Source organism: Canis lupus, chromosome 1, assembly GCF_011100685.1.
Source record: "Canis lupus familiaris isolate Mischka breed German Shepherd chromosome 1, alternate assembly UU_Cfam_GSD_1.0, whole genome shotgun sequence".
Lineage (NCBI taxonomy): Eukaryota > Metazoa > Chordata > Mammalia > Carnivora > Canidae > Canis > Canis lupus.
The window spans coordinates 111,251,689-111,278,306 of NC_049222.1; the positions used below are offsets into that span (position 1 = coordinate 111,251,689).

The 26,618-nt window shown below is 54.1% G+C and overlaps 1 protein-coding gene across 3 annotated transcripts; it reads right to left on the reverse strand.

Moving 5' to 3' along the window:
* Nucleotides 1–141: 141 nt before the first annotated feature.
* NECTIN2 (nectin cell adhesion molecule 2) lies at nt 142–26,599 on the reverse strand. Of its 3 annotated transcripts, none has more exons than XM_038528618.1 (9): nt 26,299–26,598; nt 15,632–16,027; nt 12,757–13,053; nt 11,866–11,983; nt 11,315–11,463; nt 4,622–4,775; nt 1,459–1,522; nt 1,232–1,318; nt 142–572 (listed from the first exon to the last, which is right to left on the reverse strand). In XM_038528618.1, exons 1-9 carry the CDS (start codon nt 26,393–26,395, stop codon nt 309–311), a joined length of 1,626 nt encoding a protein of 541 aa, XP_038384546.1. In that variant the 5' UTR covers nt 26,396–26,598; the 3' UTR covers nt 142–308. The 3 variants fall into 3 exon arrangements, with proteins under 3 accessions (XP_038384546.1, XP_038384547.1, XP_038384548.1); XM_038528619.1 differs by lacking the exon at nt 26,299–26,598 and adding an exon at nt 22,041–22,110; XM_038528620.1 differs by lacking the exons at nt 142–572; nt 1,232–1,318; nt 1,459–1,522; nt 4,622–4,775 and adding an exon at nt 7,093–7,822 and having other exon boundaries at nt 26,299–26,599.
* Nucleotides 26,600–26,618: the final 19 nt, after the last annotated feature.

Sequence of the window (26,618 nt, forward strand, 5' to 3'; positions counted from 1 at the left end):
TGATCTAAAGATCACAGATCTTTAGGAATCCTTGGATCAGATGTTGTGCAGGAACATACTCCACCCTCACGTGAGATATGGTTATCAGGTTTCTGTTGTCATGGCTGGTTTCTCTGGGTCAGAGATCATGGATTAGAGGTCATAGTGGAGTCACCAAGGTAGAAGTCACAGATGAGACACATTTTGTTGTTTTTTTTTTTTTGTCTGTTAACTGACGGTGGCCTGGCCAGAGGTCAGGGGGCACTAGATCCCTGGCAGAGAGTTGAAGGATCAAAAAGTGAGAGCTGAGAGGCTAGAGCCATCGCAGCTCACACATACATGGCTCGGGACATGACAAAGCCTTTGCTCTGGTAGGAATCAGAGGGGCTGGAGTAGGACAGGGCATCATAGATGGGGCTGATCTTATCTATATAGTCTTCCTCCTCCTCCTCATCTTCCAAGTCTAGGGAAACCCCTTCCATAGCAGGTGGCCCCGGAGACACCAGCATGGGGGGCCCAAGGCCTGTGGCCCCCAGGAGCAGAGGCCCTGACCGCTCTTCCAGGGTGGGCAACTCATGATATCGAGGCATATCCTAGGGACAGGAAAGGAAAAAGAGCCCAAGGTCATCTCCTGTGCACGATACAGAATCCCGGTCTGCCCCCTTGATCCCCACATCTTGATCATCTCCTTATGCCAACCAGACCTGACCTCATCCCTTGTTGGCCTGGGTGGAAATTACACTGGAGCAATCATACGGCTTGTCCCCAACTCTAAGCCCAGAGCCTGCCAGTCCTGGGCCTCTCCTTTGTCTTTTGATCCCTGACCACAAGCCTTTCTCCATCCACCTCTGGCTTCAATCTTGACTTCCAACTACTTAACTTTAAGCCCTAAAGAGCTCCATGAACCTTGATTTGTCTTAACTTCAATATCTGACCCCTGACATCCAATAGACCACTGAGGGGAATGACAGTTGGTTTTGTCTCAGCTCCAGGCAGGGTATCTGGCAGATGTAGATGTTTAACCCATCTTCACTAAGTGACTGTAAACTCTAACCATATGTCCTTGGACTTTCTCAACCACGATCTCCCCCTACTGAATCCTAAATACATCTCGATGTTCTCCCCTCTGATCAGAGATACAGCGTTGACTTGGAGTTGTGACCTTTAGGGTTTGACCTTTTATGTCTAGAGCTGATCCCTGACCCTTAAACCCAAACCCCAAACCCACCCCTACCCTCCCCTGAGCTCCTACCTGCTCAGCACACGGGATGCCAGCATCAAAGTAGGGGGTCTTGAGTGGGCTGTGCTCTGAGGGCCCAAGAGTGAAGAGCTGAGAGGGCTACAGGGAAGGAAGAGGCAGGTCAGGACCCTCTCACAGTTGGCCTCTCCCCGAGAGTCCCCCCCCTCCTAGCCCCAGCCTCAGTGGGGAAAGGTGGGTGTGTAGGTGGGGGCAGCCCGGGCTCCAGGGGAAGTGCTTACCATCTCTGGCTCCTCCAGCTTCGCCTTGGGGGCTGGTGGCTTGTATGAGGGAGGCCCCTCCAGACTGTTGGGTAGGAGGTAGGTCAAGTGGAGGCTCAGACTGGAGAAACCCTCCTAGCCCAGGACCACTGCACATGCTCTTCCTTCTGCCTGATTTCCCTTTCCACTGCCCCCCCCAACCCCCAGCCATGCCCCCTTGCACAACTAACTCCTATTCATCCCATGAATTTCTCTTCCAGGAAGCCTCCCTGATTCTCCAGGAGGTTTAGGGATTCCTGATATCTGCTTATATCTAACTGTTCTTCCCTCTCAGACCCTTACTGAGTTTATATTTGAAACATTATTTCTGGGCAGCCTGGGTGGCTCAGCGGTTTAGCGTCGCCTTCAGCCCAGGGCCTGATCCTGGAGACCCGGGATTGAGTCCCACGTCAAGCTCCCTGCATGGAGCCTGCTTCTCCCTCTGCCTGTGTCTCTGCCTCTCTCTGCCTCTCTCTCTCATGAATAAATAAAATCTTAAAAAAAAAAAAGAAACATTATTTCTGATATCAGTTCAATAACTATCACATGTGGTGAGCAATGTGAGGGGAAAAAATGAGATCTGTGTCCTCAACAGTGTTTTCAGGACTCACTACGCGGGAGTCAGCAAGTATTTGTTTAAAAAATGAACAAGGGGCGGGCGTCTGGGTGGTGCTGTTGGTTGAGCGTCTGACTCTTGGTTTTGGCTCCGGCAGTGATCTCGGGATCATGGGATTGAGCCTCATGTGGGGCTCCACGCTCGTGTGGAGTCTGCTTGGGATTTTCTCTCTCCCTTTGCCACTCCCACTAGTGCGCACGTGCTCTCTCTCTCTCTCTCTCTCAAATAAATAAATCTTTGTAAAAAAAAAAAAAAAGAAATAGAATGAATAAAGGAAATGCTTTCCTGGCCTCCAAACTATGTTAATGCTTTCCTGGCCTCCAAACTATGTTAAAATTCTCTTGTTATACATACCCACAGACCAGAGCATCCCGTATATATCACGATGAGTGTTTGCTATGCCTCCAATCACCAGCTCAGATGTTGCCTCTCCCAGAAAGCCCCACTTGACCCTCCAGGCCTCCTCTGCCCTCTCACAGCTACATCAGCTTTTCTAGCCCATCCTTGGCCAACTGGACTGCCATTATCTAGGGATGGGTCTATATCCTCCAGACTGTGAGCCCCAGGAGGGCAGGGCCAGGGCCATCTCAGGCACCACTAGCTCTCAGCACTGGGCTGGGCATAGGAGAGAGTGACAGCAAGTTGTTGGTTTAAATTGATTAGATGTGGGATGCCTAGGTGGCTCAGCAGTTGGGCATGTGCCTTGGGCTCAGGGCGTGATCCCGGGTCGACGGATCAAGTTCCGCATCGGGCTCCCTGTGGGGAGCCTGCTTCTCCATCTTTCTGTGTCTCTGCCTCTCTCTTTCTGTGTCTCTCATGAGTAAATAAATAAATAAATCTTTAGGGATCCCTGGGTGGCGCAGCGGTTTGGCGCCTGCCTTTGGCCCAGGGCGCGATCCTGGAGACCCGGGATCGAATCCCACATCGGGCTCCCGGTGCATGGAGCCTGCTTCTCCCTCTGCCTGTGTCTCTGCCTCTCTCTCTTTCTCTCTCTGTGACTATCATAAATAAATAAAAATTAAAAATAAAAAAAAAAAATAATAAATAAATAAATCTTTAAAAAATATTTTTTAAAAAGTAAAAAATAAATAAATTGACTAGATGTTTAAGACAGTGGGTCAGAAAGTTCCTTGTGCATCAGAGTAACTCAGTGAGCTTATTAGAAGTACAGATTCCAAGCATGTCTTTTTTTATTTATTTACTCATGAGAGACACAGAGAGAGAAAGAGGCAGAGGGAGAAGCAGGCTCCATGCAGGGAGTCTGACATGGGATTAGATCCGGGGTCTCCAGGATCACACCCTGGACTGAAGGTGGCGCTAAACCGCTGAGCCACCTGGGCTGCCCCCAAGCATGTCTTGTAAAAGTTCTGATTCAGTAGGTTTGGTGTAAGCTCAGGAATCTGCATTTTTAACAAATGTCCCTACCTATCCATGCCCCCTCCACACACACACACACACACACACACACACACACACACGTTGCCAAAATGCTCACTTGATGGATGAATTTCAGCAAGTGATTTCAGCTCTCTGAACCTGTTTCCTCTTTGATGAAATGGGTATCACTAGGTCTTTCTATGATGTATTTACGTGTACAAACACTTTAAAAATGTTTGTCTCATCATTGTATTCCTAACATCTAGTGCCTGGCCATAAATGGCTCGCTCTTTCTTTCTTTTCTTTTCTTTTTTTTAAAGATTTTATTTATTCATTTGAGAGAGAGAGAGCAAGAGTCAGAGGAGAGGCAGAGGGAGAGGGAAAGGGAGAAGCAGACTCCTCACTGAGAAGGGAGCCAGATCCAGGGCTCCATCCTAGAGCCCAGAGATCACAACCTGAACCTAAAGCAGAAGCTCAACCATTTGAGCCACCTGGGCGCCCTCTTAGTATTTTCTAAATACTCCTTGAATCAATGAATGGATGGCTTCATCAAGGTCATACATGTAAAATGCATTTCAACAAGCCTGGCATTGAACAAGTGCTCTACACAGATAAGTCTGGCTAGTGCTCACCCCACCCCCCCTTCCTTCTTTCTCATGTGAGATTTTAGCTGGGTATGTGGCTGCCCAGACTAAAGACTACATTTCCCAGCTTTCCCTGTAGTTGGTGCACCATGTGACCAGGTTCTGGCCAATGCGAAGTAAAGGGAAGTTATGGGTTCCTTTTCAGGGCAGCTCACTGCCCTATATTTGTCTCTCCCCTCTCCCCATGGAAGGAATGGGGGCTTTGAGGCCACAACGGATGTATCTGGTGGTCAAGGAAGTAGACAGTGCTAGAAGAGTGGGGAGCCATCTTGGAATTTGAGAGAAGTGAAAGTTGAGCAACAAGGTAGCAGGAGCCTGGGCTCTGATGGCTTCACAGAGCATCACTATCATACCCGCACTTTACAGGAGACAGAAATAAACTCTCCTCTCCACCCCATTTAAGTCATAGTTATTTAGGGTCGGGCCCCTCCCCCCCGTTTCTCCCACCCCTTGAGCTCCCCAATTCTGGGACTCCTCCTCCACCCACTCCTCGGGACCCATCACTCACTCATCCTCCTCCTCTGCCCCCTGAAGCCTCTGCTCTTTCCGCTGCTGCCGACAGATGAGGATCCCTGTGGCGACCACAGCGGTAGCAATGATGGCAGCGATGATGCCTCCAATGATGCCACCCGTGGCTCCTGCTCCTGCTGTGTTGGGGGTCTCTGCAAGAAGAGGGACAATGTAAGGGGGTCTCCAGGAGGAAGCTCCTTACCCAGGCGCCCTCCTCCCTAAGCCATCTCCCACCTGCCTACCTCCTCTCCCTAGTCCTTACTGAGCATTTGTTCGGTGCCGGTGGTTAACGAAACATACAGAAGTCCCCACTGCCATGGAACACCTGTCCTAGCCGGGCAAGGAGAACAGCAGCACAGATGTGAATACAATAGCTAATGTACCAGGTGGCAGTAGGGATAGAGGGTTAAAACAGCGTGGGGAGGGTAGCAAGGAAATGAGAGAGCCAGGGACCCCAAGGGTCATCAGAGAGAGACTTACTATGACGTGACATTTGAGCAAAGACCTGAAGAAGCTGTAGGGGGTGAGCCATGAGGAAATGAGAGCATTCCAGGCAGAGGGAACAGCCAGTGCAAAAGCCCTGAGGAGGAAGCCTTGTGTTACTTTGAAGGAACAGCAAGGAGACCATGTGGCCAGAGAAGAAGGGAAAACAGGGGTGGGGGATGGGGAGGGGAGGGAGGTGACGGGGCAGAGCTAAGAGGCACAGAACCGTGGATATTCTGGAATCGGGATCAGAACCCTTCACGCATTACAGGGAATGGAGTCATCCTGGGCAGAGGATGTAGCTCGTCCAACCTAACAGGAAAAGGAATTGAGAGAAGCTACAGCCCCCTGGGCCTCTCGGTTGTAGCCCTTCTCACTCCCTGAGGTCACCTGTCTACTTGCCAATTTCCACACTACACTGCGAGCTCCAAGGGGCAGGGTCTGGCACATGGTCGCTGTTTGCCAGATGTGGAGGGGGGCGCCCAGCGTGGGTGCTCAAGGACCTACCCTATGCCAGACTGTCAAAATTCCACCCCCCACCCCCCGCCTGCTGGTGCTTCCTTCCCATTTTGGGGAGGAGGGATGGGGGACCCAAGGGGGTGACAAGACAATAAACAACCAGAGGAAACCACACGTGTGCAAAAGCCCCACCCACAGGTTCCACCCTCCGTTGGCCCCATTGCTCATATGGGGAGATAAAGTTGCCCAGAGGAATAATGTCTGCGTCCCTGGTTTCCAGAACTTCCTGCTCCACAGCCTGGCATCCTCGGGAAGGCTCCAGGGTTGGGGGAATAACAGTAGCTGCTGCTGACTCCGTCCACACCTAGCCATCCTGAAAGTACTGTTATTCTTGTTTTTGTTGACTGCATGCCCAGAGGGGGACGGGGCTACATCTGTCTGAGTCACCTCCGAGTCCCTGGCAGAGTAAGTGGAAGTCGATACTGGTGGGAAATGCACTCCCCAAGCCTCACCTGGCTGCTCAGGGGGGGCATTCGGGGCACACCCTCTCGGTGCCCCGCAGCAGCTGCTGGAGCAGAGGCAGCTCCACCTGCGTCTTAGAGAGGTGGCCACGGTGGGCGCAGGACAGCAGAGGTGACTGGCACGGAACCCTGCCCCTCCCATCCTACCCCCCACCATATTCCTGGGCCTGGGTTTCAGAGATTTCCTAATTAGTTAGGGGCCAGGGAGGGACGCTTGGGTGGCTCAGCGGTTTAGCCCCTGCCTTTAGCCCAGGGCATGTTCCTGGAGTCCCCAGATCGGGTCCACATCAGGCTTCCTGCAGGGAGCCTCTGCTCCCTCTGCCTGTGTCTCTGCCTCTCTCTGTGTGTCTGAGTAAATAAATAAAATCTTAAAAAAAAATAGTAGAGGCCAGGGAGGAGGGGGATACAGAGCTGCAGCCCCTCCCTTTGCATCACTGAAAACCCGCTTGGGACCAGGGCAAGGAAAGAGGAAGGAGACTGAGTAAGGCCACTGCCCACTGTCATCCAGGTGAGACTTTTCTGGTTCCTTAATACCTCCACCCGCCCTGTATCTTCAGCTCCCCCCCCCCAAGAGAACACAGAGGGTGGCCTCCCTCCCTCCCTCCCAAGATCCTCAGCAACCTCAGAAGCTCAAGTTTGAGCTTCGCCCCCTCCCCAAAAGGGCCCAGGAGTTCCGGTTCTCTGTTCCATTCTGGGGAGCTCTGCGCTCTCACCAGTCTGGTTATTCCACATGGAAAGGTAGCCTCGGTCCCCCCGCCCCCCCAAGTCCAAGCTTCCCAGCCTCTAAGCCCAGAAGCCAGCCACCCACCTCCTGGGGGCACTGGCCTCAGGGGTCTCAGGCATGCAGTATGTCCTTGAATGATCCAAGTAGTCAGATCCCCCTACCTACCCCCCACAGCCCCAGCCTCCCAAGTCTAGCCCCCATCAGGCTCCCACCCCCTGGGACCTAGCAGTCCCTGTCCCGCCCCCCAGTGAGGGGGTCTGATGTATTACAAGACACCCCCGATGTTTTCCTCCAAGGCGTTTATTAACTCCTGAGTGTCATGGGGTTGGGGCAGGCCAGAGCCAAAAACCAGTTCTCTGGGGGGTCCTCTCCGGGTCCCCATTACCGAGCTCCCCTGGGGCCTCCCCTTCCCCATGCAGCCCTGGAGACAGAAGTCCAGTGTGTGTGATTCCAGCTCCCTCCCAATTCCAGGGAAGTGGGAGGTAGCATTTGAGCTCCAGTGTCGTCCAGAAAAACGAGTCCAACCAGTCTGGAACCCTTGGCTGGCGTGGCTGGCTCTGTTTCTGTCTCTGTCTATCTCGGGGTCACACATAAATCGCCCGCCGTGAAATGAGGGAGCCATCCAGCTGGGACTCCATGTCGTCCTCGAGAGCCTTGGGTGGAGGCAACATGAGACCTTCCTCTGCCTTCTCCTCCTCTTCCTCTTCATCTTCCTCATCCTTGCCGTCTGGCTTCAGGGGACCAGGGGCGGTTGGTGTCCAGAAGACTGGGCCCCCATTCCCAAACACCTGAGTTTTTGGATCGTAGGATCCTCCTCCACTGTTGTCTCCTCCTCCTCCTCCTCCTCCTCCTCCTCCTCCTCCTCCTCCTCCAGGGCTCTTCCTTTTCCTCCTCACCCTCAGCAAGATGAAGGCCAAGGACCCCCCAGCAAGAAGCAGCAGCACCAGCAGTGTCCCCCCCACGGCCCCCCATACCACTGGACCCACGTCTCGGGGCGAGGCCCGGGGTGTGTCTGAGGAGAGAGAAGGAGGGGTGAGAGAAAGGGAGACACGAGGTCAAGAGGACACATCTGGGGGGATACATAGGACACAACAGGGGTAGTGATGGGAAAACAGGGGAGGTGACTCTGGGCAGAAGGTAGAGGAGGGGGAGGGGAGGGAGAACCCATTTGCTCTGCGCTACACACTGGGCACTTTGTATGGGGCTCAGGGGGTGTTGGCGTTGCCAACTGGTGGCCCCCAGATGTGCTTCCTTAGACCTGCACGGGGTTTTTCAAAAATCAAACTTGCTAACATTTCAAAAGCCAGGCAATTTCACCAAAAAAAAAAAAAAAAAAAAAAAAAAACCCAAAACAAAACCCCCCACAACAACAAACACAAAACAAAAAGCTCACAAAACCACCCCAGACTTTTTTTTGGAAAAAGAAACTCGGATTAGGCAACACCAATCTCTCATCTCCCACCTGGCAATAGGCAGTAGCCGGGTATAGGCTGGCTGCTTGGGGTGGAACAGGGTTCCACACCTGGTCACCTGGTCACTTGCCAGGACCCTGGAGGCATCTGAGTTTGTGACCCACTCGGGATGTGCCGGGCGGTGGGCGGGGGGTGGGGGGATCTTCGCAAAAGCTCTGAGGTTAGAGTCATGGATGGAGTCTTGCCCAGGAAGAGGCAGCTGGATTTGGGCTTAAGATTGTCAGATTCCAAAGTGCTCCAGGCTTGAGAGAAGGGGGGAAGGGTGATGGGGGAGGAAGGTATCCTCCTCCCGCCTTGGGAGTGGCTGGGAGCACCTGGGCCAGGTGAGGTGGCCTGCCTCCCCTGTCTGGGCCATGTCCCCAGCATGGAAAATGGGGCTCCTGAAGCCCACTGCCCGACCTCTGCTAGTGCTCCTGGCAGTGGCCCAGCAGCTGGGAGGGGAGGGGTCTGGGGGAGATGGAGAAGGAAGTCAGGGGGTGCTAAGGATGCAAGGGGCTGGAGAGATGAAGGAGGGGGAGCAGTCTGGGCCCCACACCAGGACTAGACATCGATGCAGGTGGAACCTGGAACCGTTTTATACATGCCCTTCCCCCACCCCTGCATGCGAGCCCTGATGGGGAGAAGGGGATCCATTTACACCTAAACCCTTCCTCCCCACACCCTGTATTTGGGAGGGACTCCTGAGGACACCTGCTTCTCCAGGCGCTTCTTTTAAGCGCTTTTTTGCAAATAGAGCCACGACCCCATGGGCTCTCAAATCAATTTAGTGATTCACAAGGAGCAGTAAAAATAAAAAAATTAAAAAATAAAGAACAGAAAAAGCGTATCTCAAGGATGAAGGGTAAGTGCTATTTTGTGGAACTTTTTTTTTTCCTGGAATATACATCTATGTCCATAAACCTGGTTAGGGGCGTGAAAAAGTTTTCTTACTGTGAATCCCAGCAAGAACATCTGGGAACCTGTTGCAGCACATGTCGGAATGTTTATCTGTGTTTCTGGAGGTGGTTATTTTAGAGACGGTGGGTGTGTTCAGGAGCCTGTGGGTGAAAAGTTCTCCAGTCTCCCTGAGGCGATGTCTAGCCTGTGGCACCATCTGTATACCTATGGTTTGCACTAATGTGAACCTCAAACTACTGGTCTATGACCGCATGTCTGGGCTATGTCTTGGGTGCATGTGGGAACGTGACGTGTCTCAGAGACCCCTGGGACGTGACTCAAGACATGTGAGTCTTGTGTCTGGGGGAGGCTCTGCGGGGGCACCCACCTCCCTCACTGGGTGTCTAGGGTCCTCAGAGCACAGGCCCCCTTCTCTTGGTGTCCCTCTGGAGGTGTGTGCCGTTGCCCAGATGTGACTCTGTGGCTACCTTTGGGGGAGTTTGGGAGGAGGGGGCCTTTTCAGTGAGCTGAGTCTCTCAATCAGGGGTGTGACCCTGTGTGCACTACTCCCCTCTGCCCCCCACCACACCCCAATTCCTGACACTGAATATGTATCTTACAGGGCGAATATTGATGGAGGGCTTAACTTTGAAGCTGGTGTGTTCCTCTCTGGAGCGGGGAGGTTTCCGGAGGGGGGATATCCCTGGGATTTCTGTGTGTTTTAAGGGGTTTTAGGGGGTGTCCATGGTTTTGCGGTCATGTGTTCCCCTGATGAACCTCAGGTATGACGGCATCTGTGTTCTGCGGGCTCCACCCGTCGCAGGTGCCTCCTGACCAAGCATGGACGGGGAGACGAGTTTGCTGGGTGTGTATCTGGGGTAGAGGTTCAGGGGATGTATTTCCAGTTGGGCGTCCTGCTGGGGTGGGTGGAGCTGACCATCCTCTGGGTGTGTCTTCGAGGGCAGGGACTGTGTCTCTGTGCACCATTGTATCCCTAACATCGAGGACAGAGTGCTTGGCAAAGAGGAACCCTCGACAAATATTTGTCAGATGACGATATGTTGAAAGAAACTGGGTTTCTGGAGAGTTTCGGAGGGCGTGCACCTCTGAGAATGTCCTTGAGTAATTCTTTCTCAGCATCTGTGCGTGAGTTGACGGTTTCTGCGTGTGGCAGCGTTGGTGTCTGGGGTCTCCCCGCTGTCGGCCTGTCTGCATGCTGGTGTCTCCCTCCAGAGGTGTGTGTTTGGCACCTGAGTGTGTCAGCCTTGCTGAGGGCAGGCCAACTGTCTCTCTGGACAGGTGTCACCTGGCTTTGTCCAGCATGTGTCCCTGTCCTCTTGGGGGCCGTGTCTTGGTGACAGTGGGTCTGAGTGCATGGGTTGTTAGGGGTGAGTTTCTGTTTTGATTTCAATGCCATCTCAAAGCACAGAATATGTCTCTGCAGATGTGGGTCACGCTGGCTGTGACATGGAAGGGACTCTGTCTCCTGCCCTGGGGTCCACGTGTCTGTGAATCGGGGCACATGGCCTTGTAACATTCCTTGCCTCCCTCTAGGTGCATGGGTGTACAGTTGTGGGATTTCGACCCTATTTCCATCAGCCGGTGCCACAGGCCTAGTTTTTTTCCTCTTCTGTCTTGGGGCCTATTTGGGTTTGAGTTCCTATCAGGGAGACTCAGAGAACTTTTGGCCCATCGACACCTCAGCCGCCATTTCCAAAATACCCCCTCTAAGAACACAAATGTGTTCCAACACACACTAAAAACAATTTCCTAACGTTACTTGACCAGCACTCACTGTAAGAAATCAGTATGCAAATGTGTTTTGTGTCTGTCTAGCTGCCTGATGGGTCTCTCCAACTGGAGCCTGGGGCACTGTTCCTCGGTCTCTTCCTGGACACCCTTTCCAGGCCTCTAGTTTCTAGAAAGCCCTCAGCAGAGGCCTCATCCTCCTGGTTCTTCTGCCCAGGCCTACCCTGTCATCCCAATCCAGATCCCACAGGAGGCAGGAGAGAAAAACCACGCTGACCTCCTTTCTCATCGGAGAGGCGGGTCTGAACCCCTCCCCAGGCCGGCGGCACAGCCTCCCCCAACACAGCCCCAGAACCCAGAAGGGAGGAACACTTGGGGAGCTGACCCAATCTCCAAGACCCGCTCACCTCGAACGAGGACCACCTGCTCAGCACGCCCCGTGCCCACAGCGTTGGTGACCGTGCAGATGAACGTGGTGTTGACCAGTCTGTCCACAGAGTGGATGATCAGCTGGGGGCCCTGGGCGACTGCTGAAGCTGGGAAGACGCCTGCTGTCCTGGAAGGGGAGGGTCCATAGGGGGGACGCATCAGGGTCCGTAGGGGACACAGGCCTAGTCATTCATGACACAGCCATCACAGTCCAAGCTCCAGGGACATAAAACTCAATGCTCAAGACCTTATATTGCCAGCTCTTTCCTTCTGGAGGACTCATGGATTCAGGTCCCTGCTGCAACTCCCTCAGACCCAGGGGTCCAGGCCCCCAGCCCCTCCTCCCTCAGACCCAGGAGTCCAGGCCCCCAGCCCCTCCTCCCTCAGAACCAAGGGTCCAGGCCCCCAGCACCTCCTTCCTCAGACCCAGATGTCCAGGTCCTCAGCCCCTCCTCCCTCAGACCCAGGTCTCCAGCCCCCAGCCCCCTCCTTCCTCAGACCTGGGAGTCCAGGTCCACCCAAGACTCACGTGCTCCAGTCATAGCCTGTGGGCTCTGGTTTGCTGCGGACATCGCAGCTCAGTGTGGCCTCACTGCGGCCAAGGTACCAGTTGTCATCATAGCCAGAGATGGAGACCTCAGGAGGGTCTGGGGGAAATGGGGGAACGAGCTTAGAGACAGGGAGAGTCCCAGAAGGGCTGATACATCAGCAGAGACATGAGAATCCTAAAGAAATGAGGTGGGTTGACAGGAAGCAGACCCATGGAACCTGGCAGAAATCAGTTCGAGCTACTTCTGCAGGGGTGAGCACAGACACTGTCCAGGCATGCTGCCTGGATGATTTTGAGGAGGTTATTGTTCAATGCAGGCAGTGTCTGAGGGAGCCGCAGAGGGAATTGGTTTAACCAAAGGCACTGCCTGGGGAGCTAGTGTAGAAAGTGCTGAGTTGGGGGCTAGGCTGTGTTTGGACAGGGTGAAGAAGAGCTGGTCAAGTTACTCTCTGGCAGGGTCCACAGGGAGAGCGGCGGGGGAGCCTCTCGGGGTAATACTGGGGGTGTCGATATAGGCAGTTTTTGGGTGTTTGCCAATTTCCTTGCTGTAAATACTCCCCAATGGTCGATTTCAAGCTGTCAATGTCACTTCGCTGAATGTGGGATCGGGACAAGATGTCTAAAATTGGTCCTTGCAAACCCATCCCAGCTCACCACCGCCTGGCAGGAAGGAGGGAGCCTAGCAAAGCCAGCGTAGGCAATGAGAGGGCAGGGTGTAGATGCTGCCCAGGGAAGCCAGTATAGACAATAGGCAGGAAGGCGGTGCAGAATTTGGCTAATGCAGACAACACGCAAGCATAGTGTAGACAGTGCCCTAGAGAAGCCAGTGTAGACAACACTGGGGATGCGGTCGCATCCTGATACACTCACAGCGCACGGAGAGGGTAACAGGCAGTAGGATGGGCTCCTCAAAGCTCTCGTGCTCCACTTTGCAGGTGACCTTGACCCCATCTACTCGGCTCAAGGGCACCAAGGTGAATCGGCTGGTGACAGTGACTGTGCCAGGCACAGGCCCTGATATCTGGCTCTCTTTGGCCTCCCCGTCCAGGGGCGAGAACCAGGAGATTCGGGCGGGAGGGCGGCCCCCCTCGGAGACGCAGCGAGCCACGGGCACAGGGTCCAGGCTGAGCGTGACCTCCTGTGTTTCGGCGTGATTCTGGGGCTGTGCTGGGGAGAGCAACAGAAGGGGTACGTCACTCCTCACCTGCGACCCTTCGACGGACACCTCACCCATGGAAGTGAGCAGTTAAAGCCCCGACAGCCCGGGCTCAGATCCCATTCTGCTTCTTAGCAGCTGTTTGGCTTTGAGCAAGCCATTTCTCAGCTCAGTTTCCCCTTTTATAAAATGGGGAGAATTAAAATGCCCACCCCCGAGGGTTTGTCAGGCAGATTAAACAAATTGGTATATAAAGCCCTTTGGACGGGACCTGGCACTCCCTGTGGCTAAGTGGGTGCCATATTATTCTGTCCCGCTCTGTCACAAAAGCAGAAACAGTGTCCAAAAGCCTGGAAGAGGCTGAGATTTTTTTTTTTTTTTCCAAAAAGCCAAAGCAGAATAATGGGGTTCAAAGGTCCAGCTCAGAAGGCCTTCCACTTCTTTCCTGTAATCACCACTAGATTGTGGTGCCGGAAGTGGGATAAAGGTTGTGGAGATTCCCAAAGCTGGAAATTTTTTGCCCTTTTCACCCATCTTCCTGGAAAACATGGAAAGACATTGGGTGGGAAACAATAGTAAAATGTCCAGGAGGAATAATCCGCAGTTATAGCTGGACTGTGTCGGGTTCTGCCTCAAAGCTCTGGCTGCCTTGGGGACCTCTCTGGGTTTCTCCTGAGCTCATCATGTTCCTCCTCACATCCTCTCTGGTCACCTGGCCATCTGTCCTCTGATGGCTCCAGGCACCCGCCCCATGCCCCCTTGGGCCCCTGCTCCCACCCACTGCAAGATCTTGGTGACCATGTGCCTGGAATGCTCTGGCCTCCCTTCTCCTTGGCTTGCTCTTTCTCCTCCTCCAGATCCGGGCTTCACTTCCACAAGGGAACTTCCCTGACATCTGGCTCTCCGTTTAGGGGCATTCACGTCGCCTGCTCCTCCTTGAAAGCTAAGGTTTGGCTGTTCTGTGTTCCTGCCCCAGGAGTTCCCCTGGTGTGAAACAGCTGCTTTCTGCATACCTTTGTGAGGGGTAGTGCAGTGAATATCTGCTCTGAATTATGCAAAACAACTGTGGTCTCAGGCTCCTTTAAAAAAAAAAAGGAAGCCTTTTCCCTTAGAAAAGGTAGACTTTCACACCCTCTGGGGCTGAGAGAAGGAAAATTGTGTCCAGAGTGATGTGGCTTCTGGGTCCCAGAAGCTGGGACCCCAGGCAAATGCCCAAGATTTAGCAAGAAATAGCATCATCCAGGAAAAAAAAAAAAAAAGCCCTCCCTAAGTCTTCCCCATTGTGTCAAGCGGCTGTGCTGGTCACCCACCCTCCTGCTGGAGCCAGGTTTTATCCCACACGGGTCCTCCCCATCCCCACTGCATCTGCCTTCGATGAAGTCCAGCCACCTCGCCTCTCTGCCCAGGAGGCCCATGCAATCTGGCCCTGTTGGTTTTCCTGTCCCTTTGAGGGCCACTCAAGCCCTGGCCACCAGTCTCCTTTCCGTTCCTGGAACATGACAAGCTCGCTCCCGCATCCTGACTCTTCCATTTGCTGTTCCCTCTATGTGTGCACCCATTCCTCTGCTTGAGGGCATATGTCCGAGGGTGACTCCTTATACTTCAGGACTTGACTAAGAGGCTTTCCCTGACCAGTCTGTCTAAAGGGGACCCCCGGGTCCCTTACTCTCAGTATCACAACATCCTGGTGTTCCCTTTGTTTACTAATTTGATTATTCCCGGCGTTATCTCTAACATATTTCCAAAATCCTACTGCTTCTTGCTACCCCAATCGCCTCCCCTTGCTCTAGTTGCCATGACCTCTCACCCTGTAGTCCCTGGGCTTCCACCCTTGTTCCCAACATGCAGCCAGAAGGAGCCTGTGAAAACCAAAGCCAGATCACACCTGTCCCCCGCTCAGAACTTCCTAGAATTCTTATTCTTTCAGGGCAAAAGCCGAAGTCTTCATGTGGTCCGTGAGGTTGCCTGTGACCTGTGTCCCCCATCATCTTCTTGACCTTGTCTCCTCCTACTTTCCCTTTATTCACAAGCCTCTGGCCACACTGACTTCCTTGCTCTTCCTCAAATGCACCCTGCCTCAGGGCCTTGGCATTTGCTGTTCCCTCTACCTAGAATTCTCTTCCCTTAGATAGCCCTACAGGGCTCCCTCATCTCCTTCTAGCTTTTGTTCGGATTTCACCAGGCCTCCCTGCCCCCCAAAACTGTAACCTGCCCCCCTCCGGCATCCATAGCACCCATAACCACTTGACCCACTCCTATTTTTCTTACTGATGCTATTTGTGCTCCGGCACCCCTTTATTGAAGGGTAACCCCAGTAGGGCAGGGAGCTCTGTCTTACTGCTTTATTCCTAGAGCCTAGAAGAGTGCCTGGCACATAGAAGGTGCTCAATATCAATTTTTGAATGCCTTGCGGCCTGTCGTAGCCTCCACGTGCAGAACAGCATCAGCCATGCAGTAGGTGCTTCATGGATATTTGCTAATTGACTGAAGACCACAGGGAAAGTCAATACTACAGCTGAAGCAGAGAGAGAAACAGATCCACAAGGGGGGCTTTCCCTCATCGCGCCTCTCCCACCCTGCCCTGCTCACCTATGGCTCTGAGCCAGGTCACCCCCCGACTGGTGCCACTGGGGAAGGTGGCAAACTCGCAGGTATAGTTGCCCTCATCCTCCACTGTCAGTCCCTGGAGGGCCAGGGTGGCATCTCGCAGCTCCATCTCTGTGCCCTGCCTGGTCCCGGTGCTCTGCCCAGCAGTGACAAAGGACAGCCGTTCTTTGCCAGGCTGTGGGCTGCGGAAGCTGGGACCATACGAAGGGTGGAAGGCGGCCACACTCCTGCTGGCTCCAGTTGCATCCACGTGCAGCCACGTCACCTGTGAGACTCGGACTTCAGGTCCTGTAGGCAGCAGGTGGCACGGCAACTGCACGGTGCCCCCCAGGTAGCCCCGCACCTCGGATGGGACTCGAACTTGCACATCCTGGGCTCCTGGAGAGAAAGGAGAGAGAGAGAGAGATAGGTAGGTGGGGGAAGGACCCGGACACCTCCAGGCCAGGCGGGGCCTGAAATGCCACACCGAAGCCTTCGTGAGGTCCTAATTCCAAAAAGGCCATCCAGAAAACATATTTTGAGGAAAACTAGGGATACAGAAGTCTGGACTAGATTATGTGCAATTTTGGAATTTTCATTACTATTAAGCATGGCGATTAAATTGTAGCCATGCAGCATTCCTGTTTCTTAGGAGATACAGGGTTGAACGGTCATGTTTGCAACTCCCAAATGGGTCAGCAAAACCAAGACAAGCTATAGAGAAAGCCATGAAGACAATGTGACAAAATGTAGCCCACTGTCAAGTCTAGCGGGAGGAGGGGAGGGAGGCTCCTGAGCTGGTCTTCCAACTGACCCCTATCTCTATGTTTGAAAATTTCCATTGTAAAATGTGTAAAGAGGGGCACCTGGGTGGCTCAATGGCTGAGCATATCTGCCTTTGGCTTGGTCGCGGGGAGCCTGCTTCTCCTTCTGCTTATGTCTCTGTGTGTCTCATGAATAAATAAATAAATAAAATCTTTTTTTTTTTTAAATAAAATCTTAAACATAAAATGTTTGAAGAAAAAAAAGAATCTCCTTCAAAAAAAAAAAAAATCTCCTTCAAAAATAAATCAATAAAAAAGAAGCCTCTCACAAAATAAATTCCTAAATTTTTAAAGGACAACCTTCACTTTTTTCTGCATTGAATTATATATACTTTCTCTCACCTTTCTAGAAAACCTATAGCCCTCTTGGCCCATCCTTTTTTTTTTTTTTTTTAAGATTTTATTTACGTATTCGTGAGAGACACAGAGAGGCAGAGACATGGGCAGAGGGAGAAGCAGGCTTCCCACGGGGAGCCCAATGTGGGACTCGATCCAAGGACCCTGGGATCATGACCTGAGCTGAAGCAGACGTTCAACCAGTGAGCCACCCAGGTGTCCCCCCCCCACCCCTTTAAGCTTTATTTCCCTGACAGAGAGAGAACATGAGTAGCAGGAGAGGGAAAAGCAGCTCCCCACTGAGCAGGGAGCCTGATGCGGGGCTCGATCCTAGCATCCTGGGATCACCATTGGAACCGAAGGCAGACGCCCAATGAACTGAGTCAGCCAGGGGGCCCCTAGACTTTTCATATAAACGGAATCATACACTATGTGGCCTCTATGACTAGCTTCCTTCACTTAGCATCATGTTTTCAAGGTTTATCCGTATTATAGCATGTGTCAGTGCTTTGTTCTTTTTTATGGCCAAATAATATTCCACTGTCTGGATGCAACATGTTCCATTGATCTGCTCATCAGTTGGGACACTGGGGTTGTTTCCCATTCTTTCTCACTTATCTGTTTTTTCTCACCTTGTTTAAAAGAACATGATTTATTTATGAGAGAAAGAAAGCATCTGAGAGCAAGAGGAAGGGCAGAGGGGGATGGAGAGGGGCAGAGAATCTCAAGCAGACTCCACACTGAGCACAGAGGCTGACACAGGGCTCGATCCCACAACCCTGAGATCAGGACCTGAGCCAAAACCAAGAGTTGGACGCTTAACTGACTGAGACATCCAGGTGCCCCTTCTTTTCTCACTTTTTTTTTTTTTTTAAGATTTTATTTATTCGTGAGAGACACAGAAAGAGACAGAGACACAGACAGAGGGAAAAGCAAGCTCCCTATAGGGAGCATCATGTGGGACTCAATCCCAGGACCCCAGGATCACAACCTGAGCCGAAGGCAGACACTCAACCACTGAGCCACCCATGTACCCCTCTCACTTTTAATAAATACCAGGATAAAGGGGAATATCACTCTGTTGTGCAAGGCAGGACGGCCTGGTCATTGAGGGTAGGTTGCCTGGGTTCAAATCCTGGCTCTGCCACGTGCTGCCTATGTGACTTTGGGCAAGTCATTTCACCTCTCTGTGCCTTGGTTTCCTCAGCTGTAAAATGAGGATAATCATAGGGCCTACCTCCTAGGGGTTGTTATAAAGATTAAAGAATATTTGTGGAACACTTAGCACAGGGCCACAGGAAACAGGAGATGTTTGTCAAATAAACACGGGCCAGGTAAGTAATTACAAGTGGCCCTTGACACTCAGCCTTGAGGCAAGGCCAAGGACACAAGACCTGTCTCAGGAGAGGCAATGGCTGCCCCACCGTCTTCGACCAAGAAGGGGGGTGGGAAGCATGTGCAGCCACTGGCCTCAAACAGAAACCCAGGCAATGTAAACAAGAGACCCTAATGAGAGAGTCCCCCTGGAAGAAGGTAGTCCCACAAGCAGGGCCAGTCCCAAATACTTCTGGAAAGAAGCCAACCGTCAAGACCACTGTGTAATAGAGGGGTGCCTGGGTGGCTCAGCGGTTGAGCATCTGCCTTCTGCTCAGGGCATGATCCTGGAATCCCACAGTCCTGGGATTGAGTCCCACATCGGGCTCCCTGCAAGAAGCCTTCCTTTCCCTCTGCCTGTGTCTCTGCCCCTCTCTCTCTCTTTCACAAATAAATAAGTAAAATCTTAAAAAAGAAATAAAAAGACCACTGCATAATAGATATATCATCTCATGGAATCTGCATGTGTATCCCCAAATAGTCCAAGAGCAACATTTTGGGAAAGGGGCATTCCCCCTTTGGACAGGCCACACTAGAGTGGGGGACCCCTAAGCAGGCTGCCCAGGGATTTCCTGCTGGCTCAGTCCCTTTCCAGGGGGGCGACCATATTTCTGAGCCTAAATTCCTCCATCTATAGAATGAGGATGTTCAAGCTACCCTCCCACAGGGTCCCCTGTGACGATCCCAGGCAACGATCTGTTTCCATCAGTGCTCTGCAGGGCCTGGCACGGGTGAGTCAAACAGAGGCCGTCAGCCGCCCGCCGTAGGCCAAGTCTGGCTTCACTTGTATTTACTTTTGGCCCACACAGCATTGTTTCAAACATGAACTAGAATCATCTACTAGCGGGCCAAAGGGTCTGGTGATTAAATGTCAAAATCCAGACAAAAATCAGGATATGGGGCTCCTGGGGGGGAGGGAAGGTGGGTCACTACTTGGGCAGAGCCGAGGAAAGGCTGCTTCTTCCTTCGGGTGCCAGCACCGCTCACCCACCTGGCCTCCAAAGGCACTGAGTGTGGGACAAGTGTTCCCAAAGGCTCTGCCCCGTTCTAGCTGGGTGAGGGGGGACGGGCACTCTGTCAGGAAAAACCATCCGACCTCGGGAGCTCTGAGAGAGCCAAGGAGGCTGGGGCCAAGGAGTTAGGCCCTCTCCTTTGAGGTGAGAGGGAGCCACTGAGTGCAGGGCAGGAGGCTGACCCCTTGAGGGGGCCTTAGAACTGGAAGGGATTTAGTGTTGGGGGCTGCTGGGGACGAACTGGAATTGGCTCCCATCCCATGCAAGTCCATGCAATAGCAACTCAGCAAAGAGGTGCTGGGGGCTGGAGAGTCAGCCCCTGGGGAAGAGGTGCCGGTCTTGTTCCCTGTTGTATCCCCACAGCCTCTGCCAGGGCCTGGCATGTAGTAGGCGCTCAATAAATACCACCAAGTGGGTGCACCTGTGTGGCTCATCAGTTTAAACATCCAACTTGATTTTGACTCAGGTCATGATCTTAGAGTCATGAGGCTGAGCCCCAGGTGGGCTCAGCCCTAAACCCTCAGCAAGGAAATGGCTTGAGAGTTTTCCCTCTGCCCCTTCCACTGCTCATGCATGTGCTCTCTCTGCCCCCATCTCAGATAAATAAATAAATCTTAAAAAAAAAAATCACCACCAAATTAACATCTGGTTCTGTGCTGGGTATGGGTACTGCAGGAGAGACAGGACAAGGCAGGTTCTTGTTCTTCAAGAGTTGACAGTGTGGTGGGGAGACAAATGTCACACCAATTGGCATCATCAAGGATGCCAGGAAGACTGAAGGGGATGGGGTGTGGGGGAAGAACCCAGAACCGAGGCCTGACCCTACCGAGGCAGGCTGGGAGGGCTCCGAAGGAGACTTAATTCCTTTTCAAGGGAAACTGAGCTCAGGTCCAGAGAACCCCACCCCCACGCCCACCCTTGGGTCCCATAGGACTCAGATTTCTCATTCTAAGGGAGTCCTTATGATCGCATGTTGCCTGTATCTTCTGAGGGAGGTGGTCCTCCCAGATCTAGGGTAGTGTCTCAGCACTGCCCACTTCAGAGGATTAAAAAAACTCACTCTTAGCTTCTTGTGGGGTAGGCTCCTCAGGCAGACCTTCCATCCCCAACATTCTGCCCCAGAGGGCCCCGCGCCCCTCCCCCTGCTCCCCATCTCCTCTGCAGAGCACTTCTCATCTTCACCCTGGATTTTCACGACTCCCTAGAGCTTCACCGGGGCGGAGATTCTTTGCCCAGTTAGGCTCACAAGCTATGTCCTCAGTATCTACAACAGACACTGGCTCCTAGTGGATGCTCAATATTCGCTGAATGAAGGAGGTTCTAAAATCCTCTGGCTTGGGGCGCCTGCGTGGTTTAGTCGGTCAAGCATCTGCCTTTGGCTCAAGTCATGATCCTGGGGTCCTGGGATGGAGCCCAACGTCAGGCTCTCTGCTCAGCAGGGAACCTGCTTCTCCCTCTCCCTCTGCCTGCAGCTCACCCTGCTTGTGCTCTCTCTCTCTCAAAAATGAAATAAATCTTCAAAAAAAAAAAAATGAGTAGGATGATTTAAAAAAACAAATTCTATGGCTTGAAGATCCATAGCATCCAGGGGCTCCCCTCACTCAGGAAAGAAACTCAAACCTTTTTACTGGTCCACAAGGCCCTGCATGATCTTTGCACATCCTCACCTCCCACCCTGTCCCCTGGGTTCACCCTGCTTCAGCCACACCAGCCCCCCCACTACTCCTCAAACATGTCAGGCAAGCTCCACCTCAGGGCCTTTGCACCTGTTGTTCCCTCACCCTAAAGTGCTTTACCCCACTTGTCCCCACAGCTCCCCCCTCACTGCCTTCAGGTCTTTGCTCAGCTGAGCACCATAATGATGATCACAAAAACCCCCTTGGCCCTGCTTCATTTTTCTCAAGGCACCTGACATGTCTTCCCCACGAGAACATCAGGGCCCAGGGCTAGAGGTCTTTGTTCACTAATGTAGCTCTGGAGTTGAGAATGGTGCCTGGCACACAGTAGGAGCTCCATAAATATGATGAGTGAATGAATGAATGAGATGAAGGTGGGGTATCAGTGGTGTGCCAGATTACACAGGCTGAGGCTAAATTATGAGTTTGGGCTTTTTCCTGAGGTCACTGGGAAGCAGGGAGAGTTACACCCAATAACACGGTTGGGTGTGTGCTGCTGCTGCTTCTTCTACCCAGGTACCTTGAGGTGTGTGCTTCTCAAAGAGCCCTTAGAATGGGATGGGGCAGGGACACGAGAGTTGGGACTAGGAGGAAGGATAAGCCAGATTGGAAACAAGTTCAGAAGGTTGGAAGGAGGGATCCCTGGGTGGCGCAGCGGTTTGGCGCCTGCCTTTGGCCCAGGGCGCGATCCTGGAGACCGGGGATCAAATCCCACATCGGGCTCCCGGTGCATGGAGCCTGCTTCTCCCACTGCCTATGTCTCTGCCTCTCTCTCTCTCTGTGACTATCAAAAATAAATAAAAATTTAACAAAAAAAAAAAAAAAAAAAGAAGGTTGGAAGGAGGGACATCTGGGTGGCTCAGTGGTTAAGTGTCTGCCTTTGGCTCAGGGCATGATCCTGGGGTCCTGGGATCGAGTCCCACATCGGGCTCCCTGCGTGGAGTCGGCTTCTTCCTCTGCCTATGTTTCTGCCTCTCTCTTTCTCTCTCTCTGTGTCTCTCATGAATAAATAAAGGTGGGAAGGTTGGGACACAAGGCTGATAGGCTATGGGAGTTAGGGGCACAGGGGTGGGCCGATGCCTAGATGTTCTAGGTGCTAGGTGTAGGGAATTGAAGCCAGGAGGATGGCTGGCCTGGAATTAGAATCCTAGTTACCAGCATGCTGCTGGGCGGGTGCCGGTGCCCTGACCTTGGCTGGGACGTAGCTGGCATCGCAGTGGGGGAGAGCATGGCCCTGTGAACATGGACCTCCCTCCGCTTCCCTCATCAGCAAGCCAGACTGGCGACAGCTTCAATGAGGAATCAGCTGGGTCCCCAGACACGCTTCCTCTCCCTGTGGCCTGGGCCTGAAGGCTTTCTGGTAGCAGAGTGGTGGCAGCCCCTAGGTACTGTGCGAGCCCAGGAGAAAACTGTGAGGGACAGAGACACAGAGCCTGAGACCCTGAGATCTGCAGAAGGATTGATCAAGGCACAGAGTGTGCATAGGGACTTGCGGCATCCCGGAGGAGTAGGGGGCTGGGGGCTTGGGCTCCTGCCTGGCTGGCTCCCCAGGGCTTGGCTCACCTCCTCCTGACCCATAAACACTGTGACTTGCCCTGTAGGGCGCGGCAGGACTCCAGCAGGCCCTTGAAGGCCAGCGTGCTCTGGGCACTGGCTTCAGCTGCTGCCTCAGCCACCTTGCTAATTAATTAATTGCATTAATCACAGTGCCCACCCCCACAGCGGACATCCGGGAGCCGGTTTTGGTTGGGGGGGGGAGGGGGTTGAGCAGTAGCAGCATCCAGGATATGGGACTCTCTGGCTGTGCCCAGGATTTCTGCACCTGCCTCCCTGCCTCCACATCATCTCTCAGTGGTTATCACTCCCTCCCAGGCTAAGATTTCCCTGCCTTTCTGCAGGGGCTCAACCACCCTGAAGACCTCCCCTGTGGGGTCTATTATTTCTGGGGGTGAATCTCTAGGACTGCTCTTCCTGGCTGAGCCCCTCAGACAGAAAGAAGCACCTCTGCCCAGTCAACATGTACCCCAAAATGTTTCTGGCCACGAGACTCTGGCCACAGGCTCTTGTAGGTCATGGCTTTGATCTCTTGTGTCTCTCTCTGCATCTGGTTCCTGGGCCCTAAATCTGTCCCTACTTGTCTGACTCCTGGGGTCTCTGGTCTCTCTGTGTCTCTCATATTCTCTCCAACAGGTTTACTGAGACATAATTTCCATACCACCCAATCTGCCCGTTCGAGGCAGAGTTCAGCGGTGTTAGTATATTCATATGCTACATATTCAGTGGCAGCATGTTCACAGGCTGGGGTCTCCATCACTCTGCAGCCCATCTCAACATTTTCACCAGCCCAAGAAGATCGCCCACATCCTTAGCTGTTCTCGTATCCTCTTTCCTCATGTCTGACACCTGAGAGCCCAGGCTTTCTGGTCTGGGTCTCCTCATCTCCGGAATCCGGCTCCCTGCATAGACTCCTGGGGTCTCTAATCTCTCGAGGTTTCCGGAGGTACATCTCTCAGGGTCTCTGACCCCGGTACCTCCCTACTTCCTAGGTCTCCCCATCTCTGCCCATCTCTTCACTCTCTAACACCCTTTCCCTATGCCGGGGCCATCTCGCTGGGTCTCTCTCCTCCTCCCCCTCCTGCTCCATTTCTCAGCATCGTTGGGACATTAAAAATGTAACAGCATCCCTGGCGGGGCGGAGGAGCTGGTCCGCATGCCTGACTCCCTGTCCCTCCTATGTCCACCACTCCCTGTGGCCCCCACACACCGCTGGCCTTGAGGCTCGCCTGTGCCCTGACCTCCCTGGGTCGTGGCATCTCCATCACTGACAGCTGGGATCCCCAGCAGGTCACCAAACCTCTAGGTCTCTCTCCTTAGGCTGTTCTTGCCCTGATCCTGGTGTCTCTGTCCAGCTCCCTCCCCCTCCCTTTCTCTATCCCACCCCTGTGGGCTGTAATTCCTTCTCCCCATCTCCCGGTTCCATTCTCCTGTTTGTCTCTGACCTCATCCCTAAATTTGTTTCAGATGCACGCTCCATCGGCTTCTGTCCCCATCTCTGTATCTCTATCCTCTCCGCGCATTCCCTTCCCCCCCACCCCTCCTCCCTGCCTGTGAGCAGACCCACCCTCACTTTGCTGTCCAGTCCCCCTGCTCTAACAAGAAGAGACAGCAGGCCCGCCATCCCCTCTCCTCCCATCCCCCTCCACTACTGTGGGGCCGCAGGGCTGACAAGGATAAGCAGTGAAAGCTGGGGAGGACCCAGCTGGAGGCCCAGGTGGTGCCCCCTCCATCCACAGAGGCCAAGGAGGGGGAAAGCAGAGGAGCTAGAGACAGGTAAAGAGAGAAGGATGGAAAGGAAAGCGGGGAAGAGCTCTGTGAGAGCCAAGAGAGCCAGAGGAGCAGAGAGAGAGGTGAGAAATGAGGAGGGGAGAGACAGAGAGAGAGAGAGAGAGAGGGGAAGGGAGGGAGGCAGAGAGAAAAGCAGGGAGTGTAGGCTCTAGGAAGAGAGGTCAGGAAGGGGGAAGGCCCCCCTCCCCCAGGTGCTAAGAGCTTTCACACGGGATCAGCAGGACCTCTGAATCCTCTCAATGGCCCTGCAGGGAAGGGGTTACTATCTCCTTTTTTTTTTTTTTTTTACAAAGGAGGAAATGGAGGCTCGGAGGCACCCGGTGGAGCAGAGCCAAGAAAGGCTCTGAAGTCTGCAGTCCGGCTTCCTGGGGACTGGCTGCGGACCCTGGGAAAGAGGCTTGCCCTTTTGAAGCCTCTGTGTCACCATCTGAAAAATGGGAACAGGAACAGGATGGGTCTCCCAGGGAGATCTACAATCCCGCACGAGATCTTGCATCCACGTCAAAGCCTGGCTCAAGGTCAGGTGGGTTCTCGGCATTCCTCCAGAAGTGGCAGGTTCTGACCTCATCTCCCTATCTCTGACACCAAGGGAAAGGCAGCTCTGGATGAAGGCTGGGATACAACTCAGACATGCTGGGGAAAATGAAGTCAAGGGGTAACCAGAGTTCCCCCCGGCCCCCTCCCCCCCACGCTCCCAGGCCCCCGCCTACACTTTCTGGGCAAACCCTTGGGAAACTCCAATATCCAGAGTTGGGAATAAACAGCCCGGTCACCTGCAAGGGGCGGGGCCGGAGCCTCCTTTACCTGTTTCCTCCCAGCCCCTCCCTCCCCTGAGAGCTGCGCCCTCGCTCAAGGGGTCTGAGGGGAACGGGAGGGGGTTGGTGGGCTGAGCAGAGGGAGAAGCGGGGGATTAGGGCGGTGGCTCCGCGCGCCCACCCCCTCCCTCCGCCCCTCCCCGCGGCGGCTCCGAAGGTTAGGTCGCGACCAGAGGAAAGATAAGGTCCCGAAACCCGGGAGTCCGGAACCGGGAGCCTGGAGAGCGCCCGCCCCTCCCGCCCGGGTTCAGCTAAAGCGAAACCGGTAAACTTCCCCAGGGACGTCCCAGCCAATGGCTCACAGGGCAAGGGAAAGGTCCCAGCCTGCGGGACCCGGCCTTTCTTTCCGCCTGGGACACCCCTGACCGAGCTCCAGCTTCCACATAGAGCCTGTGGCCCTTGATTACGTCTAGTAGCCAGGAACGGGGTCCCCCGCCCACATTCATATCTGGATTTCAGGAGACATTTCAATGCTCACAATTAAATCCGACGTCCACCGGCCCCCCGACTTTACCCGGGACCCAGGAGACAGAGGCCCCCGCTCACAATCTGGAACCAAGTTTGAGCCCTGCCTGCCCCCCCGATCTGACCAGGACCCTAGCCTTCATTCCGCCTGGGACACAGAAGACAGAGCCCCCCAGGTCCTAATTTCTCCGGGGCCCAGGAGCCAGGCCCCAGCCCCTTGTTTTCTGGGTCCCAAGAGTCAGAGCCTTCAGCTCCCCGAGGCCCAGGGTTGGAGTCGTCAGGCCCTTCCCCAGGTCGCCCTCCAAGGGACCCAAAGTCCGAGCTCCCGGCCCCCTTCTAGAGGACCTGGGCATCTGGCCCCCTGCCCTCAATTCTCGCAAGGCCGGAGACGCCCAACCCTGGGAGGAGGAGGATGGGGATGGTCCTGCCTCCACGCCGCGACCCTCCCGCTGGGGGAGGGCGGGCAGGAATTCCCCACATGCCTGAGGGGGTAAGCGGAGACTACACCCCAGATCCGGCTGACGGCGTGCTGCGAGGTGGGGAGGGGTCGCGAGACTGGGATTTAACCCTTCGGGTGTTAGAATCTGAGGAAGGGGGAGGGGGCGGCGAGAAGTCCGGCGTAGGCTGGGGAGTTGAAATAAAGGAGGGTGATGGGGGGCGAGGCTTGCAGAGAGAAACCGGTCGGAGTCGGTAGGGGCCAGCCTGGAAGAGGGCTCGAGAGAGGGGGCCCGTGAACTGGGAGTGGAGCGGGGAAGACGCTCGGAAGGTGGGAGGGGATGGGGTCCGCGCGGGCGGTGGGCGGCTGCCCAACCGGTTTCTCACCGGTTTCCCGGAGCAGCAGCAGCAGCAGCAGCAGCGGCGGCAAGAGCGGCAGCGGCGGCGACGATCTCGACGGCGGGAGGGCTGCGGCCCGGGCCATGGGGGGGCCCCGGGAGGGACTGGGCCCGGGCGGGGGCCTGCGGGCCACTCCGTGAGCGCCGATCGCTGGGCGGTCGAGCAGGTGCCTGAGGGGCTCCGGCTCCCGGCCGCTTCCCGCCCGCTCTACTCTCGCGGCTCTCTGCTCTCGGGGCCGGGCTCTCCCCGCTCGGCGCCCCCGGCCCCAGGCTTCTCTCCGGCAGCTCGGACTCGGTGACGTCACAGGA